The 18,504-nt window shown below is 44.9% G+C and overlaps 1 protein-coding gene across 1 annotated transcript in view; it reads left to right on the forward strand.

Annotated features, from left to right (window-relative positions):
* The first annotated feature begins 3,912 nt into the window (after positions 1 to 3,912).
* Positions 3,913 to 18,504, forward strand: part of SAE1 (SUMO1 activating enzyme subunit 1) — a 45,533-nt gene continuing 30,941 nt past the window's right edge. Inside the window, 3 exon segments of the mRNA XM_083159774.1 lie at positions 3,913 to 4,134; positions 5,857 to 5,968; positions 11,863 to 12,036. Coding sequence (XP_083015900.1) covers positions 4,037 to 4,134; positions 5,857 to 5,968; positions 11,863 to 12,036 — 384 coding nt within the window. The 5' untranslated portion in view covers positions 3,913 to 4,036.

The raw sequence follows: 18,504 nt of genomic DNA on the forward strand, positions 1-18,504 counted from the left end.
TGATCGGTGCGGCCCGATCAGAAATATGCGGTCATGTCCCTGCAGGCGAATCCCCGCCTTCCATACGGATCGCCACCTCCGTCCGTATGCGGATATGTGGCGGTCCGCATGAAAGTGGACGGGGATACGCCTTCTCCATGTTGGGAGCAGCCCCTGCATTCGATGGTCGCCGAACATCGAATGCAGGGCCGCACGCTCCACCATGTCCCGCCACCCAAGACCACACGGACACTTGTCCGTATGAAATCATGTATGGGGGCGGGCAGCTGACATCCGGCGATGTCAGATGCCCGCCCCCTACACACGCGTCACGGCTTCATTACCATGCATACGGGTAATGAGGCTAAGTAGCCCCTCACGCCCCCCTACGCCCCCTGTGCGGCGTATAAAGAATATGTGCGGCGAAATCGCCTGCACATGCGCAGAGTGACCTCTGCACATGCGCAGACGATCAACATCGGCGGGACGTCCGCATGCGGTAAAATCCGCACCGATCAGAATAAGGCCCTTAATCCGAAGAGTCAAGCAATTTGCACAGTGTACCCAACATTTCCACTTTGTCGCTTTACCAAATATTGACTTTACATTCAGCAACAACCTAAACATTTTTTTTTTTTAACATGGAAGAGAGCACATTATCTACACTTTGCTTCTGAATTGGGCTGTGATTGCCAGGTAGGCTCTGTATGTACCTCATAACTCTTGTGGGTAATGGTTAGCATTACTGCCTCACAGCGCTGAGGTCATGGGTTCAATTCCCACCATGGCTCTAACTGTGCAGAGTTTGTATATTCTCCCCGTGTTTGCGTGGGTTTACTCCGGTACTTCAACAAGATGTAATAACATCTTGTCCACCGTTACCCGTTACATCATGTTTGTTCCCCTTCCTTCTGCAGTGATGTTTTCTAGCATCTTTACTTAACTTTTAGCTAGTTGCTGTTACTGAGTGTGATCGTCCCCGCAGGGCTGGGCAACACCGGCCCTCCAGATGTTAATGAACTACACATCCCAGGATGCTTTACATTAGTTTTGCTATGTGGCCATGCTGAAACTGATGCAAGGCATGCTGGGATGTGTAGTTCATCAACATCTGGAGGGCCGGTGTTGCCCAGCCCTGCCTGGCTGGCCCCGACCCTACTAGTTATATAACTTATTAGCACATAGCACTGGAGGACAGATCCTGCAGCAGCATATAACATGTTGCGCCACATCTGTGTGGGGACTCGGAGAATATACTACTGACTGACTATAGGCCCCCATACATTAGGCCGACTTGTCCTTAGGACAAGTCGGACCCAATACTCCTGTGAGCCGCCCGGCAGCTCCCCGGGAGGCTCAAATACAATTTGGCACTTGATGAGCCAAATTTTACATGTGATAAATCGCTTGCGATTTATCACATGTACGGGGAGCTGCAGCGGGCGGTGAGGGGCATGGGGGCCGGTGGTGATCAGGGGCAGCAGTGGGGCGGGCAGCGGGGGTACTGAGTGCTGACCTGGGGGCGGTGTGGTCAGCAGCAGGGCTCATCAGGGGGACGCCGGAGCGGGGAGCGTGTCCTGACGCTGTAACTAGCCGGCGGCGCCTGTGTGTGATGATCTGGCCGGGCGGCGGGCGCTGTGATCATTCACATATATCATTCATTCAGCAGCGCTGCGGGACGGACGGGGCCGGGCAGTGGCGGGTATTATATTTTTAAAACACCTGTCAAATGACTAGCCGTTCTCTGATTGGCTGAGAGCTCTCAGCCAACGGTCAGTCATTGGCTGAGAGCTCTCAGCCAATCAGAGAACGGCTAGTCATTTGACAGGTGTTTTAAAAATATAATACCCGCCACTGCCCGGCCCCGTCCGTCCCGCAGCGCTGCTGAATGAATGATATATGTGAATGATCACAGCGCCCGCCGCCCGGCCAGATCATCACACACAGGCGCCGCCGGCTAGTTACAGCGTCAGGACACGCTCCCCGCTCCGGCGTCCCCCTGATGAGCCCTGCTGCTGACCACACCGCCCCCAGGTCAGCACTCACCGCCAGCTAAAGGTCCCAAGTCGGGTGGTCGGACGTGCAGCAGGTCCGACCACCCGACGCAGATCCGATGCGCACGGGACCGCGCATCGGATCTGAGGGGACATCAAAAGTAGCCGATTTTGGTCAGATTTCGCCCAGATCCGACTGATCTGGCCTAAATCGGACCAAAATCGGCTAGTGTATGGGGGCCTTAAGACACACTCTAGAGATGTGTCGTTCGCGAACGATCCGGTTCTCTTGAACGGATCCATCAAAAGAACGAGCGAGCCGCCGATCCCAAAATGGTGATCCGGATCGGTTTCGCTTAGCATTACATACAATACAATGCACATTGCATTGCTTGAGCTCAGCACTGCCCCCTTTGGCAGCTGAGATATTTTCTTCTAATTGGCTGCTTGTGCTGCTGCTGCTGTTGCTGTGTCACGTGCAGATCTAGATTCTTCTGAATCTGGAAGCCCTGAGGGAGGTCTGGTGACTTCAAGATTGCTTCACCTGAGTTCACCAGTAGTATCACAGAAAGGTGTGTAGTAGAAGTATGAACACACAGACACACAGACATAAATTAGGCAGTGCACATGTGTTTTTTTTTTTTTTACTAGATCTGTGTTTGCTGGGCTGTGTAGTACATTTAACTTTAATTTGGAGGGGGAGGGGGCCTTCTTTTAACTTTCATTTGGGGGGAGGGGGGGCTCGGCAATGAGCAAATTTAGTCTGCCTTGGCAACGAGCAAATTAATACCCCTTTTACACCGCTGCAAAACCCCGGGTCTTCAGCGGGTCAGACCCCTGTCAGCGGCAGTGTAAATGGGACACGCCGTGTCCCTTTATACGGGACTTCTACCCAGGTCCTGGGAACTGGATTGTTCGTCAGACAAGCGTTGGTCAGACAGTCACTAGGTCGACATGCAGAAAGGTCGACATGGGAAAAGGTTGACATGGGAAAAGGTAGACATGGACGTTAGGATGACATGAGGAAGGTCATAAGGTCGACATGGGGTTTTCGCTGTTTTTTGACCCGAATGTCAACACAGTTGACATGGACACAGTTGGAAGTGAGAATCGGACCCTCGCATCGCTTGCAATGCTTTGGGCACAGTGTCTCACTTCGCTTGCCACACTATTATAATCTCACTCCATGCCCTAGTGGAAGGTAGGGCATGAAATACCGCCTGTCGGCACATGTCGGCTCAAAAAACAGTGAAAATCCCCATGTCGACCTTATGACCTGTCGACCTTCCTCATGTTGACCTATAACCATGTCGATCTTGTTCCACGTCGACCTTTCAGCATGTCGATCTAGTGTTGTTGACCTAATGTCGACCTAGATCAGTCGACCAAACGACCGTTTCCCCAGGTCCTGACCTGGGTAGAACATGACTATGACCTGGGTAGAGGGCAGTGTAAATGGGTACACTGGGTCATCCCTCTTAACGAATGATTGCTATTACCTGTTCTAAACAGGTAAATGGGTAAGAAAGGTGTTTCCACACAGGTACTAACAATCAAACATGAAGAGGGAAGTCCAGAAACAGAGCATTGTGTCCCTCCTGGAAAGGGTCATGTTGGGAGGTATGGTACACTAACTCAAACCATAAATAACTGTCTTTTTTACACACATTGATCCGCAGAGCCGCCCAAAGGATCTAGATCTTTTCAGTGACCGACCCGGGTCGAGTCGGGTCGGCGAAAAGATCCGTTTTGCCCATCTCTAACACACTCACAGTGACAGCAAATAAAGAATTTAAGAAAAAGCAACAAAATCACTGATCACCATCGATGATTTTTGACCCATCGATGGCCCAGAGTCCCGGTGGCTCTCGTTCTCTCTTAAATAGCGAACGCGTCAAGCAATTTATCCAATCAGAGCGGCTCACGGGGCTCACGTGAGGCGGAAAGAAGGAAGTCACGTGGCGGGTTGCCGCGCGCGCGGGTAGTGACGTCGTGTGTGTCCCCGCCCTCCTCTTGTCCTCCATTCATTCGTTGTGAGTGTGTGTGTGTACCGGGAGGAAACGATGGTGGAGAAGGAGGAGACGGCCGCGGTGATCAGTGAGGAAGAGGCTGCGCAGTATGACCGGCAGATCCGCCTCTGGGGGTTGGATGCACAGAGGAGGTGATCTTAATATACTCGTATTAGGCGCATGGAGGAGACACAGGGGTCTGCTCTGTGTTCTAAGCCTTGGAGAGTGATGAAGTGGAGAGAGATAAAGTATCAGCCAATCAGCTCCAATCTGCCATGTTACAGGCTGCGTTTGAAAAATGTTAACTAGGATATGATTGGCTGAGACTTTATGCCTGTCTACTTTATCTCTCTCCAGGGCTAAAGCTGGCCACACACTGGAGTGAGTTTGTTGGGCAGATCTGCTTGGTCTTTACAACATATGCCAACATGGCTCAGTGTGTGCAGGGGAACGCGCACTAGGCTTCATGCGCTGTAAAGCGCAGCGGGCTATGCTGCGTTATATAAGAAGCTGTAAAAAAATAAATGAACCCTGGCGATATTGGTAGCAACACATTCTTTGCTTGTGGAGGATGACACGTGTTCATTCTGTCCTGCATATAACTTGTTCCAATGTGTACTCTCAATCTGGGTCCAAGGGTATTGGTTCTGATGTAATGAGTGCCGTCGCTCCAGTGTGCACCCAGTTATAGTACATACTGCATTGGCAGGGGTTAAAGTGAGGGGGAACAGGGTGGAACTGAGTTCCACTACCTCTAATGGTGAGGTGGAACATTTTAACCTCCACATTAGCCCAGAACAGTAATTCTCACAGAAAAGCATTCTAGTTTGCCAAAAACCCTGCTACTGGCCCTAATGGGGGTAGGTGAGGGGGTTTAATCAGGTGGCATAGAGAAATTAGTTCCCCCACCTCTGCATGACCACTTTAAGCCCTGTGCATTTTGCTAACATTTTTTTTATTGTATAGTTACATATTCTATATTTACGGTACCAATAAATTCTCTTCCCCCTTTAGATTGGTTCAGCATCAAAACCTGAAAACAAAAATATCATATTCGCAGAAATCGGTGCTCTTGTCTGCTTTGGTACACTTACAAGTTGTGAGATCCAAGTCTTGGAAGATCCAGGGAAATTACAATTTGCCAATTTTGATGCTAATTATGGTGCAAAGAACCAAGTGATATAACTTTCCACTCTCCCTACCATCATGGACAGCCCTAAAGGAGCCCATACACGCTCCGTTCTGGGCGTCCGTTCTGTACTTTTAAAGTACACATCACTGTGCATGCAATGCGATACTTTTTGTACTAGCTTTACATCGTATGTGCAGCACATACTTTTTGTACTGTACTATGAGATGCCGCGGGAGCGCGCATCTCATAGTACAGAATGGACGGAGCAGGAACGGAGCGTGTATGGGCTCCTTAAAGCCCCATACACCCTAGACATCCTGGGGCACCGTTGATCTAGCTAATGCTGCCCATCCACTTGTGAGATATGGTCACATTGTGACTATGTCAGCAGTGCTATTGGACAAATGATACAGTGCATACACACTTAAAGATATGTTACAGATCTCATTCAGTGATGTTATCGGGTCCGTGGCTTTGCGTGCAGTTGCTGGCGACCGTCAGATTGAGCTGCATGTACATACTTTTTTTTTTTTAAGGCTATTGCTCAGAAGGGCCCTTCTGAATGATATCTTCTGAAATCTCGTATTATGTGTACAGAGCTTAAATCCTATAGTGCAACTAGTGTCCAGTAATGTTTACTATTTCCGCATTCATGCATTATGTACCATCCATGGGACATTGTGCCTGAGTTCTAGGCTATAGATCAGTAACTTGGAGCTAAAGCTGCCTTTTTGTTTTCCAGGCTTCGGGCATCTAGAGTACTTCTGGTTGGGCTGAGAGGCCTGGGGGCCGAAGTGGCTAAAAACCTCATCTTAGCGGGGGTGAAGGCGCTGACCTTGCTGGACCATCACCAGGTGGGAGATGACTCACACTGAGCTCCTAGATAACCTGTAGCTTCAGTTATGCGTTGCAGTCAAACTGTTCTTTCATTTAATGTGACAAGCTGTTCACCAGGCCAAACATTTAACACTTATAATGGTATTCCATTATTTAATGCCAATTGGAATAATAATCTTGGAATTATATCTATGCACTACTGTAATAGCGGTGGTGTACTCATACAGTAACCTTCCTGTCCACCAGGTAGGGCCTACACAAGGGGGCGATCTAATCAGTTGGCTTTGAAAATGCCCTGATATTGCCCTGTGTGTAGGGGCCATAGCAATGCGCATTGCGAACGCTCGGTGGTTAATATGCAGCATGCTGGGTATAAACCTAGTTCATCGCTGGGCAGGGCCAATGTTATCACTGGAGAACATTGGCCCTGACAGATCGGTCAGCAGCACACATTGCTGACACATCACTGTGTGCTGCGTGATCTAGCATCACTCAGAACGCTCAGTAAATCTCACCGCGTGTAGGCCCCATTAGAGCCACCAATGTATAATTTAAAGAACAGATCTATAACTCTTGAGGTTTATTATCAATGGTCTTCAGTGATTTGTCTGATGCGAGTGTATCACAACAACAAATCGCCTATATCAGTATGTGTAAATCATAATAAAATGTAAAACTTTAGGCCCATACTCACTGGGTGACTTTGAGCTGAAAGTCGCACAAAAGAGGAAGTTTGAGCGGCTTTCAGCGTAAGCCGCCCAGTGTGTATTCCCCAGTGGTGAGCGCTGCTGCGCGCTCCCGCATCTTCGCCGGGAAAGCTGTTCATCTGCTGGTAATACCAGCAGATGAGCGGTTTTGAGGATGGCTTTGCATAGCGCTGCCCTATGCAAAGCCGTCCTCTCCCCACGGACGGTTGACGGGCAGGGGGAAAGCCCACTCAATGTGTATGCACTGAGCGGCTTTACACCCAGCGATAAGAGCGATCATCGCTGAGCATAGTCGCCCAGTGTGTATGGACCTTATGCAGTAGTTCATGTGTAACTCTTTTGTCATACAGTGTCAGGTGCTAATTGCTGAAGTATTGATGCAACTGCTGCTGGGCCTCTAAGTACTGTTCATAGTAGGTAAGAGTTGCAGTATACAATCCCAGTAACAATAACTCAGGTTGGAAATACCAATACCACACCCCTATGCCTGATCTCTACTACTATTGTGGGTGTTGTATAGCTCAGACATTTGGAGTCCAAGTGGATGGTAAAGTATAAAAAAAAAAAAAAAAAAAATCCCCCATAAACTTGTATCCACTGTTCTCTTGTGTTAACCTAGCCATCGGTATACCCACTGTTGTGGGGCTATGTACTTGTTATACACCACAAGGTGGCACTATAGATCTGTATATATTAAAGGTTTATTAAGCCTAAACATAAATTGCCTTTATTAAAACTGACTATTAATAAAAGTATATGTGCAGAAGTTTCATTACTTTTTGCATCCAATGGTGTTTAATGTTAGATTTGCCTTTTGTTCTGTAGTCATGTGTAAGCGATGTCATTTTGCAGCCACTGAATTGTAGTGTCCATCATTTGGATTAATGACAGAACATCGCAACAATTTTTTTAAATTTGAATTTATATAACAAATGTGAGCGACGCTGGCATTTTTAGCGGATATTTTGCACATCTCTCACAGATGCACTCTCCCCTTTCCTGGACTTGTGGGCATGTGCATTGCTGTGAGGGAGAAGGGTACCACGTGCATGAATTGTTAGATGGTGCCTGGAAATGTCTTTCAGAAGTTGCGGCAGGCATTGGTGGCTGTGCCTGTCCCCAGTGACAGTGCACCTCTGCTTAAGTAGTACATTAGCTACGTAATAAGTCTTGGCCTCAAGAACAGCCACCATCTGCTTGGCCATGCTTCACTCACGTCAGAACTGCCTGTTACGGCGCTCCTCCAACTGCACCGGGCGGACTTGTGTTGGTTTCTGGGTGGACACTGTAGATCAAGAATTCCTCGCCACTGATTATTTACAACAAAGATTGGGTGACCTCTATCAAACCTGTCCAACATTTTTGTGCTCGGTCACCTGAGCCTCCTGCTCTAGAGTCATTACCCAGGGTGCAAAAACCTTAGACCAAGCTTATCTTGGAGTATCAAGTGGATGGATCCTGATCCTGATGAGCTGATGATCTCCTTCTCTAATTGTGCCACAATCTCCCTGACATCCACTTCAACTATGTCCCGCATAGGTGCAAAATTGTCTTTGGTGATAACGGACAAAGGGTAGCTGTGGTAGTCCTAGTCTTCCAGGGACTGCCTCACGCACCAAAATTCTGCAAACCACTCAAACACAGTGGTTTGGGACTGTGCTTCCTCCGCAAAAGCAGCTCGCAGTCAGTCAAAACTCTGCTGCTGTTGCCACTCTAATAGTCGTAGATGATCATGGCTCTCCAGTGGCCTCTGTTGAGCACCATAACAAGTTAGTAAAGGAAGTGCAGTGCTGCTTATATACTGTTCTGTGCTCTAAAATTTCACAAGAACGTTAGTCAGAGATTGCAGTTCATACCCAGACAGATTTTGTCTACTGTACCTATACACTTCACAGCTGGAATATTACTGGACACTCCTCAAACGGTAACACAAGAAGACCTATTTCACAAACTAGACAACCTACCATATTAGGGGTGCTATATATATATATATATATATATATATATATATATATATATATATATATATATATATATATATATATATATATAATCAGTAGCTCCAGAGACCAGGGAGCTGAAAGGTTGTCCATAGCTGTGTTGCCCTGAAGAAGGCCATACTTGGCCGAAACGTTGACCGCAGAATTTTTTCTGTGATTTGGAAATGGTGATGTAATAAATTCTTACATTTATTGGAAAATTGGTGAGTGCCCTGAATTGGACCAATCTGGTCAAATACTGTTATTTGTGGACCCCAGTGCCGACCATCGGATGGTTGTGAGTGTGGAACTTACATCTTAATCTATCTCTGTACACACGAGGGCAATTTCAGCACACATCGCTGGCAATATGGTTGCTGAGCGACCATGTTGCCAGTGATTTCATGTGCAGTGGGAGATAAATCGCCAGGAGCGCACTCCCGCTGCCAGCCCTTCATGGTCACAGAAGTATGCTACTCTGATTAGGACTAAAAATTGCTGGTCACTGGTGCACAATGCACCAGCGACCAGCGATTCCTAGTCAAAATGAGGTAGAGACAGAATGAGACATAGCTTGCAATTTTCAGCCAAAACTGCTGGTCGCTGATGAAAATGGTACACTGAGCAATATATTGCTGAGCGATTTTAATCCCAAATCACACCGTGTGTACACAGCATTAGACAATAGCTGTTAAGGGGGTCACAATAATCTGAAAAGAGGGAACGGTCTTTTTTTTTTTTTTTTTACCATTATGGGTGTGAATCGGCACATGCCCTTCCACCCATATGTGTAAATGTCTGTTTTCCTTAGGGCAGGTAAATATTGTCTTGTGATCAACTTTTAGGTGGTCCCACTGTTTGAAAAAAAAAAAAGGGGGACTTCCTTTTTCCAAACTAAGGGCCTTATTCTAGTTCACTCTTTCTGAAAAATTCCTTCTTAGATGGACAAAACCATGTGCACTGCAGGGGGGCAGATGTTACTTGTGCAGAGAGAATTAGATTTGGGTGGGGTTTTACTTCAAAGTGAGATCTATATTGCAGTGTAAAAATAAAGCAGCCAGTATTTACCCTGCACAGAAACAAAATAACTGGCCCAAATAGAATTATCTCTGCACATTTTACATCTGCCCCCTGCAGTGCACATGGTTTTGTCCATCTAAAGGTGCCCATACACTAGTAAGATTTATCTTCAGATCTGGCTGGTTGGAACAAGAACCTGGTAATGGATGAGTGTCAGTTTTCCAGCATTTCCAAGCAAATGGTCAACTGTCATTTGCTCTCATCCATAACCATGGTTTTGTTCCAACCAGCCAGATCTGAAGCTAAATCTGCGTGTGTATGGCCACCTTAAGAAAGATTTTGTCAGAGTGAACTAGAATAAGGCCCTAAGTTACCTCTATCTTGTAATGCAACACTGCAGCTGCTGTGAGTGCCCACTAAGTTGTTAGGACTGATGGGGGAGAGGCAGGAAGGAGGACACGCCCCACTTGTCGTCCGCTGCGTAACACCTTACAGACCAATATGCTCTTTAGCAAACCGCTTAAGATTACTACTTTGAATTTCCCTCCCTTGATAGCCCCATACATGGTAATCATTCATAAATTAGAACTATCTTTTCCGTTCCCAGCCCTCCCATATTTCCCCATAATGATGCCTCGGTGCCAGAGGACTTGGTCAGTAATGAATAAATAGACCTGGTAGCTGAGTACTGATAGAATCAGGACTCTCGCTGTATAGGTGCTTGCCGTCGTTCCTTCCCATGTGTCAGTCACGCATCGGTGCATGCCTTCCAGCAGAAGAGCTATTAGCATGTGTCCATCTCCTGGGATCAATGAGGAAGGTTCTCCTCTGATGTGTTCGTGAGAGAAAACAAGGTGGTGTGTAGGGCTCTGGGTACTAAGCATTAAAGAGAGATAGTGGATTTCTGTCTGTGGATAATTATTGACCCAGCGAAATAGATCTATTCACGTGTGCATGAGTTAAAGTAATCCACAAAAAATGACCTGACTGTCATTGGAACTTGAACGGAGAACCCCTCCTCTAGTATTCTCCATTAAATATTATTATTTTGCAGGGTGTTCTAACCTCAGTCCTCAAGACATCTTTGTCCAGGCTTGAAGGATATCCATGAAACTGATATTAAAGCACCTGTGCTTAAACATGGATAGCCTTACAATCTGGACTGCTATGCTGGGTACATAATAGGACAGTGGAACGGTTGGTCACCGACCGATCTGATTGGTAAGCGCATACACCAGTGGTTCCCAAACTGTGTGCCGTGGCTCCCTGGGGTGCCTCGGGACACATGCAGGGGTGCCCTGGGTTGGTAGTCCAGGACCAACTCAAATTATCAATGGTTAATTATTTATGAGCAAAAGCAATGCTGGTGGCTGCCATTAATAAAATGTGTACAAACAGAAGCAAATCCTGTCCTTTACCACATACCTGACCCAAAGAATCACATATAAACCCAATCTAATAAATTTATTTTTGGCCTAGGGGTGCCGTGAAAATTTTTTGATACTCTAGGGCAGGCATGTCCAACGTTGGCCCTCCAGATGTTGTGAAACTACACATCCCAGCATGCTTTGCCACAGTTTTGCTATTAGAGAATGCTAAAACTTTTGCAAAGCATGCTGGGATGTGTAGTTTCAAAACATCTGGAGAGCCAACGTTGGACATGCCTGCTCTAGGGTGCCGTGATTAAAAAAAAAAATTGGGAACTGGCATACACACTTACTGATTGTCACCCTTGCCTGATTATCCTGTCAGTCACTGGTGGCCTCTGCAGTAAATGTATAACCACTGGTCGTGCGCACAAGATACGATCGGCCATTGGCTGTGCTGCAGGAATAAAGCGATAGGTCATTGAGGATCACGTTTGGGAAACGCATCTGTGGTGTCGGCTGAAGCCTAATGGTCTTCAATTAGCTTTTTCTTACCAGTTCTTAAGAGGTGTCAATACAACCTTACATTTATGTATTCAATGGTTAAGTATTACACTTGTACCAATGACAAAACATCAATTTTAGTCTAACTATGACTGCCCCACCTGCACGCACAGCGATACAGTATAAACACATTTATGTAGATGCATTCTATTTCCAGCAGTGTATAAGTTCAGACCAATCCTGTAACCCTGTGTGTAAAGATACTGTAATAATGGTATCTCAGTGGATATGAGGGATGTCTGATGCATTCTCCCTTGACTTTTGTCATCATCAGGTGTCCAAGGAGGACTCATGCGCTCAGTTCCTTATACCGATTGGATCTCTTGGTCGTAACCGGGCAGAGGCTTCTCTGGAGCGGGCTCAGAATCTCAACCCTATGGTGGATGTGAAAGTGGACACTGAGAACATTGAGGAGAAACCAGAGGACTTCTTTCAGCAGTTTGATGCAGTGAGTACTTGCCCAACGCCTCTCGCTGCTGTCACTACTGTACAGAGATGACTTGTCCACCCCAGATACAGTAGAATGCTTGAGTGGTAAATGTGGCCTTCTGCTATTATATCTAACGTCCAGATACTATTTTTTTTTTCTTGTCTCTTTAATATGAACGCATGGCAGCGGACACTTGTATTCGCGTGATGTTTTGTAGAGGGACAGTGAGTTAAAGACCATTTTTCTGTTTATATCAATTCTGCCCCCAAAGACCCGACTTACAACACTGGTCACTGCTGACTTACATGAGCTGGTCTTCACCGTTGTGTAAATAGCTTGTGTTCTCTTATTGGCATTGCATGTGTTCTCACATAAGGGTGGACTACACACCCGAAAGCTGGCCATACTCTACTGTGATTTTGCTGGATTTCCCCTGATTTAAACGCATTGGGGAATGAGAAATTGGATGAATTGGGGCATATCGCATGTGTTTTTGATTCAATGCGCGGTTCAATGTGGATCGGAGTCCCTGGATCTCAAGTGCTGCAAGTAGGATCTGTTGGATCGGACAGCCTCCGGAAGCATTTGCAGAGATCTTATGCGATCGATCACATGCAAAAGGACCACATGCGATATGTTGCCTATGATCCTGTTTTACAGGGGATCGCATGTGATTTCTCCCCTCAACAAGTCTCACAAGTGTATGGGGGGCCGTAAGTGTTGCTGCTATGCTGAGACTTCTACCATACAGGAATAAAGAAAACGCAGGTGCCCACTAGGGGGCGGGGGGGTGTTTTAAATCCGGTATTCTGAGTGGCCGGACGTCCCGACACTTGTAATTCCGGGCCATTGTCAAACGATCCGACAGTTACTTGACAGTCGGAATTCAATATTCCAAGTGTCAGAAAGTCCGTGGATTGTCAAAAAAATAAAATAAAAAAAACCAGCCGTGAAATCAACCGTCCACGCCCCGTTTCAGACCATACAGATACGATGACTAAAAAAGTTGTATCTGACTACCCTAATGGCAGCATTGAATAGGTGATTGAATATCCCTTCCCCACCCCCCCCCCCCCCCTAAGAAACCACATATTTGGCCACAAGGATATGCCAATATATGGTAAGTCTTTCTGTGTAGCTGTTTCTTACATATAAAACAATCTACTAGTTTTATGTTGGTCACTTCTATATACTTGCAGTGGCCGCACAAACCTGACCAGGTTTCTGTGACCAAGAGCGTAATGTCTTCCTGTTACGACTTTTTAGATGATAGTGATTACTGGCGGTCAGGGTGCCATGTATTTCTATGGCAACAATTGCTGCTGTTCTGCATGTAAATGAAGTTTAGTATCTGATCTGTGGTTCTGTTTTTTATCAGAGATTAAAAAAAAAATTCTCTAGTGTAGTTTGGTTTCCGGGCCCCAGGTGTGGGCCTTCAGAATAAAATAAGTATTTGGCTTGCCTGTGACTGCTCTCCAGACTCTTGGTATTCTCTGTGGGACAGCATGTTCTATAGCCTGACTGACTAAGAAAAAACCAGATCAGCAAGCCTGTAGGGATTGCTGTGGGCATCGTAAACCACATTAAAGGGGGGGGGGGGGGGGGGGGGGGGATGTGGTCACAGTTTAATTACATGGCACTTGGCCTCTTTATCACATGGCGGCTTGTTTCCCCTGGATATATTAGGATGCCAGGTCCCCTTTGAACAGGCTCCATGGAACAAGCAGGGAAATAATAAACACCCTGCACATGTACAGACTGTTAAGTGAAAACAATAGTGGCTGCACATTGACCCATTTTACCATGAGAAGGAAGCTCAGCTTCCCGCGTCCGTGCTGTAGAAGTGCTGACAGAGGCGCCTGTCTTGATAATGAAAGTTCCCCTCTGTTCCTGCTCCGTGCCAGTGTTTTGTGTCTAGGAGGAATGGAGAGTAACAACAGGAAGCCGCATTGGGGGATTGTTTTCTCTCTTTTGCCTAGTATAATCAGAAGAGTCTGTCTTTTATTCTGCCAACCTCATTGTGTAGAACAGTGCCCAGGAGAGCGGTGCACGCGTTTGTCGTGATCTTAGTTTAGGGAACTTGGGTTTTGTTTACTGAGTAACCCGGTGCATCTCGTCGTATTTCTATCGGATATTTAAAGGGGCAATTACCAGCGGTTTCTAGCCAGTAAAAGCATTGCCCCTTTAAATAACTAGCATAAACACCAATTAGAAGCTTTGCAAATAAACTGCCATCTGCTGTGTAGTTTAAGACTTCTCACAAATTTGTTTTAATAGGATTTTCATCAGATAAGTATTGGTTTGTGTCAGCAACCCTAAATAATAATACATTCATTGCCCATTTTGTATAAAAAAAAAAGTAAAATCCAAAATTTTAAAGAAGACCTGAGTATTGACTCAACCAGGTTATAATTTTATATAATGAACTGCGTTTCGTACAATATTAAACCGATAAGTATTAAGGGGGTTATTCAGACCTGATTGCACGCCGGATGATAGTTATACTGTGCTTATGTATGGCTCAAAGTTCACATGCGCAAGGCCTTCCTGCAATAAAAACCTTCTAGTTTTCTGGCCGTACGTGAGTTGATAGGAAGCTGGCAAATTGGGCACTAATGTGTATCATTGCATTCTATGTTCTATTTCACTCTTGCCCTCTCACCCCTGCATGCCTGTTTAATGTCCCCTCAGACAACCCTACATGCCCCTTCAATGCCCCACCAGACCATGTTACATGTTCCTACAGTGCCCATTTATTCAGTGTTTGCAGCAAATTCCCCCAAAACACGATTTCTAAATTAAACTGCAAATATTAAGTACCATTGGCATGTGCCATGAAGCGGCAGCAGCAGGAAACTCTGATACCTGCTGCGATCCCTCTGTCCCCCTTGCAGCAGCATCCAACCTAGGTTTCTATAGGGTGTGCGATAATGCCCGATTTACCAATATCCTGCAGCTTCCGCCATCTTAGAATGGTGTTAGGCCGCACTTAAGGTTGCAGTGTGGGTAGCTGGGGGGGGGGGGGGGGTGTCATCACTGACCGCGCTTTAGCAGACACCCGGCTGAGCAGTACGCAGGTACAGGCTTCTTTCAGAGGTCCTGTCCCTGCCTCTGCTCTGTGGTAAATGCCGCTGAGGGGATAACGTATTGCAATTCAATCTGGGTGGTAAGCTCAGATTGCATTGCATATGCGCTTATTGGGCCACAAACCATGTATCCCATGTCCACTGTCCATTACAGGAAGACTGACTTGGCATGTGGCTTTCCTAAAGGTGCATGCACATGGTGCAATATGAGCTACCGATTTTGACTATATACTCTAAATCGGTAGAAGCTTGCACATGTTGCACCATGTGTGCACAGCTTGGTCATGACCACTTGAGGTGTCCAGTATGAGCAGTTCACTTTAGGGATTTCAGGTCAAAATCCTCTTTGAGGTGGAATAAGTCTCTCCATCGTCTGTCAGGTCACCAGACGATTTCAATGAGTATGGCAGTCCTAATCCTTATTACAGTATCTCTGGACGTACCTAAATTCATCATAGGGGTGCTGATAAGCACCTTGTCTTATAGAAAGACCTTCAGCATTATGCAATGGGTAGGGTGAAATATTACCCAATTCTTGGGCAAATTCTGCATGGATTGCTAATTGGAGACTTTGCAATCCATTCGATTATCTGATTATTCGATTATTCGAAGGACTGTGCAGCTGCAATTAGCAAATATACGTATGTATAGTAGTAGTGGTATGATGGACAGGAAGCCGGCGTTTAGGGGCGGAAACATGGCGTTTTCTCCGAGTGTGTCGCTGACGTCGGGTATTTTTTTTATTTTTTATATAGATTAGTGAAAGGCCTAGACTTGCGCAGATGGAAAAACTGTCCCATGGTTAGTTTTTGTGAATGGATGGCAAATGCTATTTACGATTCACACGGTTTTGCAAGGTGTGGTTAATCTTTCTGTCTGCAGCAGACTCGCATTCCTTTCTCTCTAACTAACGACCCATGCTCAATTAGACCCATAGATTGCTGGTAATAAAGTTTTTTTTTTTTTTTTTTTCCTTCTTTTTGGAATTCCCTCTTTCACCCAAAGAGGCTCACTCCTGGGGGAAATGTGGGCCTTCCACACGCAGATGTGATGGCATCCGGGTTTAACCACACGGAATGAAAGACCAGATCTTAGGGGTGTTTCTCATGGCTATGGATTTAGGAGATAGACAGTGTCTAGATCAGGGATGGGGAACCTTCGGCCCTCCAGCTGTTGTTGAACTACATATTCCAGCATGCCCTGCAACAGTTTTAGCACGGCCAAATAGCAAAACTGTAGCAGGTGATGCTGGATGTGTAGTTCAACATCTGGAGGGCTGTAGGTTCCCAATCCTTGGTTTTAGGACCAGGCATGTCCAACGTTGGCCCCCCAGATGTTGTGACACTACACATCCCAGCATGCTTTGCACAGTTTTATTACTAGAGAATGCTAAAACTATTGCAAAGCATGCTGGGATGTGTAGTTTTCACAACATCTGGAGGGCCAACGTTGGACATGCCTGGTTTTAGACAGTCAATAGGTCAACGTTCAACAGGTAGACAGGGTCGAAAGGTCAACATGAGTTTCACAGTTTTGGGTGTCCATGTCGACATGGACCACCCAATTAGTGTAACGCGTGCCATCACTTTGCTCGGGACACTTGACCGTTCTCTGTTGTAGCCCACATTGATGATAATAAAGTATGAAAGTACAAAAATAACAGAAAATTGTGAAAAATTCATGTTGACTGTTTTGTGTTGACCTTATTAACGTCCTTCTAGTGGCAATGCTTCCGTGAGCACTATAGAAAGTAAAAATATATAGTCTGTCATCCTGGTAGCCCTGGACTGTCTGCGGAGGGTATGGTACACCTACATTCCAAAAATGTCAGATGATCTGTCTTGGCAGCTTCCAAAATGGCAACCTCACTACTGCACGTACAGTCTTAATGTGTCTCCTATAGTGACATGGAAGCTTAATGTGTATAATGCAGGGTTGTATGGCTCCCATGGTTTCAGAACACAATTTGTCTTTTGTCCATTCAGTTGGTAGTAGATTTCTAGAGGTTTATTCTCTGTCTGGACTCCTCCATATGCCTGGAAAAATCTCAAGAAATATATATGAACCTCTTTTCATCTCTACAGTGTGCCTTATCTACTAAATTTCCCACCTTTTTAACTTTTCAACACTTAGTTTTGTCTTCTCTGCTATATTTCAACACTTTGTTATATATATATATATATATATATATATATATATATATATATATATATATATATATATATATATATATATATATATATATATATATATATATATATATATATATATATATATATATATATAATAATTATATATATATATATATATATATAATAATTATATATATATATATATATATATATATATATATATATATATATATATATATATATATATATATATATAATAATTATATATATATATATATAATTGAATGTGCCCAGAAAGTATATTTTATCTTTGACATTCAAGCACTCTCTTACAATGCAGAATTGAAACAGCGATGCAAATTAATAAATAAATAAATATATATATATATATATATATAATTAGGGCGGAGTGAAAAACTGAAATTGAGAAATTCAAAATCGGCTAGTGTGGGTGGGTTGTGACTTGACCTGAATAAGAAACGTGCAAAAGCATTTTGATCTGAGTCAACATCTTCTGTTCTGGCAAGAGGCCTAAAGTTTCACTTTTAGGTGAAAATGACGAAACCTATGAAGATGCTCCAATCTAGTTATAATTATGTCAGGATGTCTTAGAGTGGTTCATTAATATACTTTAGCATAGTAAAAAACAGTACGAGCTTGTCCTAGTGCAAAGTGACTGACTGGCGGGAGAAAAAATCCCTAATAATTGACCCATTTTCATGGTCACAATTGTGAATATTGTGTGTTTTCTCCTGAACGTGTTTATAATAGAAGAAGCACAAATACTTTAAATGGAATTTCATTGACACTGTGTGAAATATAACACTGCATAATAGAACTTAATCAGACCTGATCGCAGTACAAATTTTTTCTCAAAATGGGCAAAAACAAATGCTGCATTGCAGGTGGGCAGATGTAACGTGCTGAGAGAGTTAAATTTGGGTGGGGTGTGTTGAAACTGAAATCTAAATTGCAGTGTAAAAATAATGCAGCAGGTATTTACCCTGCACAGAAACAAAATAACTCAACACAAAATCTAAAGGTGGCCATACATCTACAGATCGATTGTCAGATCTGGCTGGTTGGAACAAATACCTGGTAATATCTGAATGAACAGTTTTTGGCAGTTTTCCAGCATTTCAAAGCAAAGTGCTCTCATCCATTACCAGTATTTTGTTCCAAACAGACAGATCGGACAATAAATCTGTAGATGTATGGCCACATTAACTCCCTCTGCACATGTTACATCTGCCCCACCTGCAGCTGCA

Source organism: Crinia signifera, chromosome 9, assembly GCF_055691185.1.
Source record: "Crinia signifera chromosome 9, ASM5569118v1, whole genome shotgun sequence".
NCBI classification, from domain to species: Eukaryota; Metazoa; Chordata; class Amphibia; order Anura; family Myobatrachidae; genus Crinia; species Crinia signifera.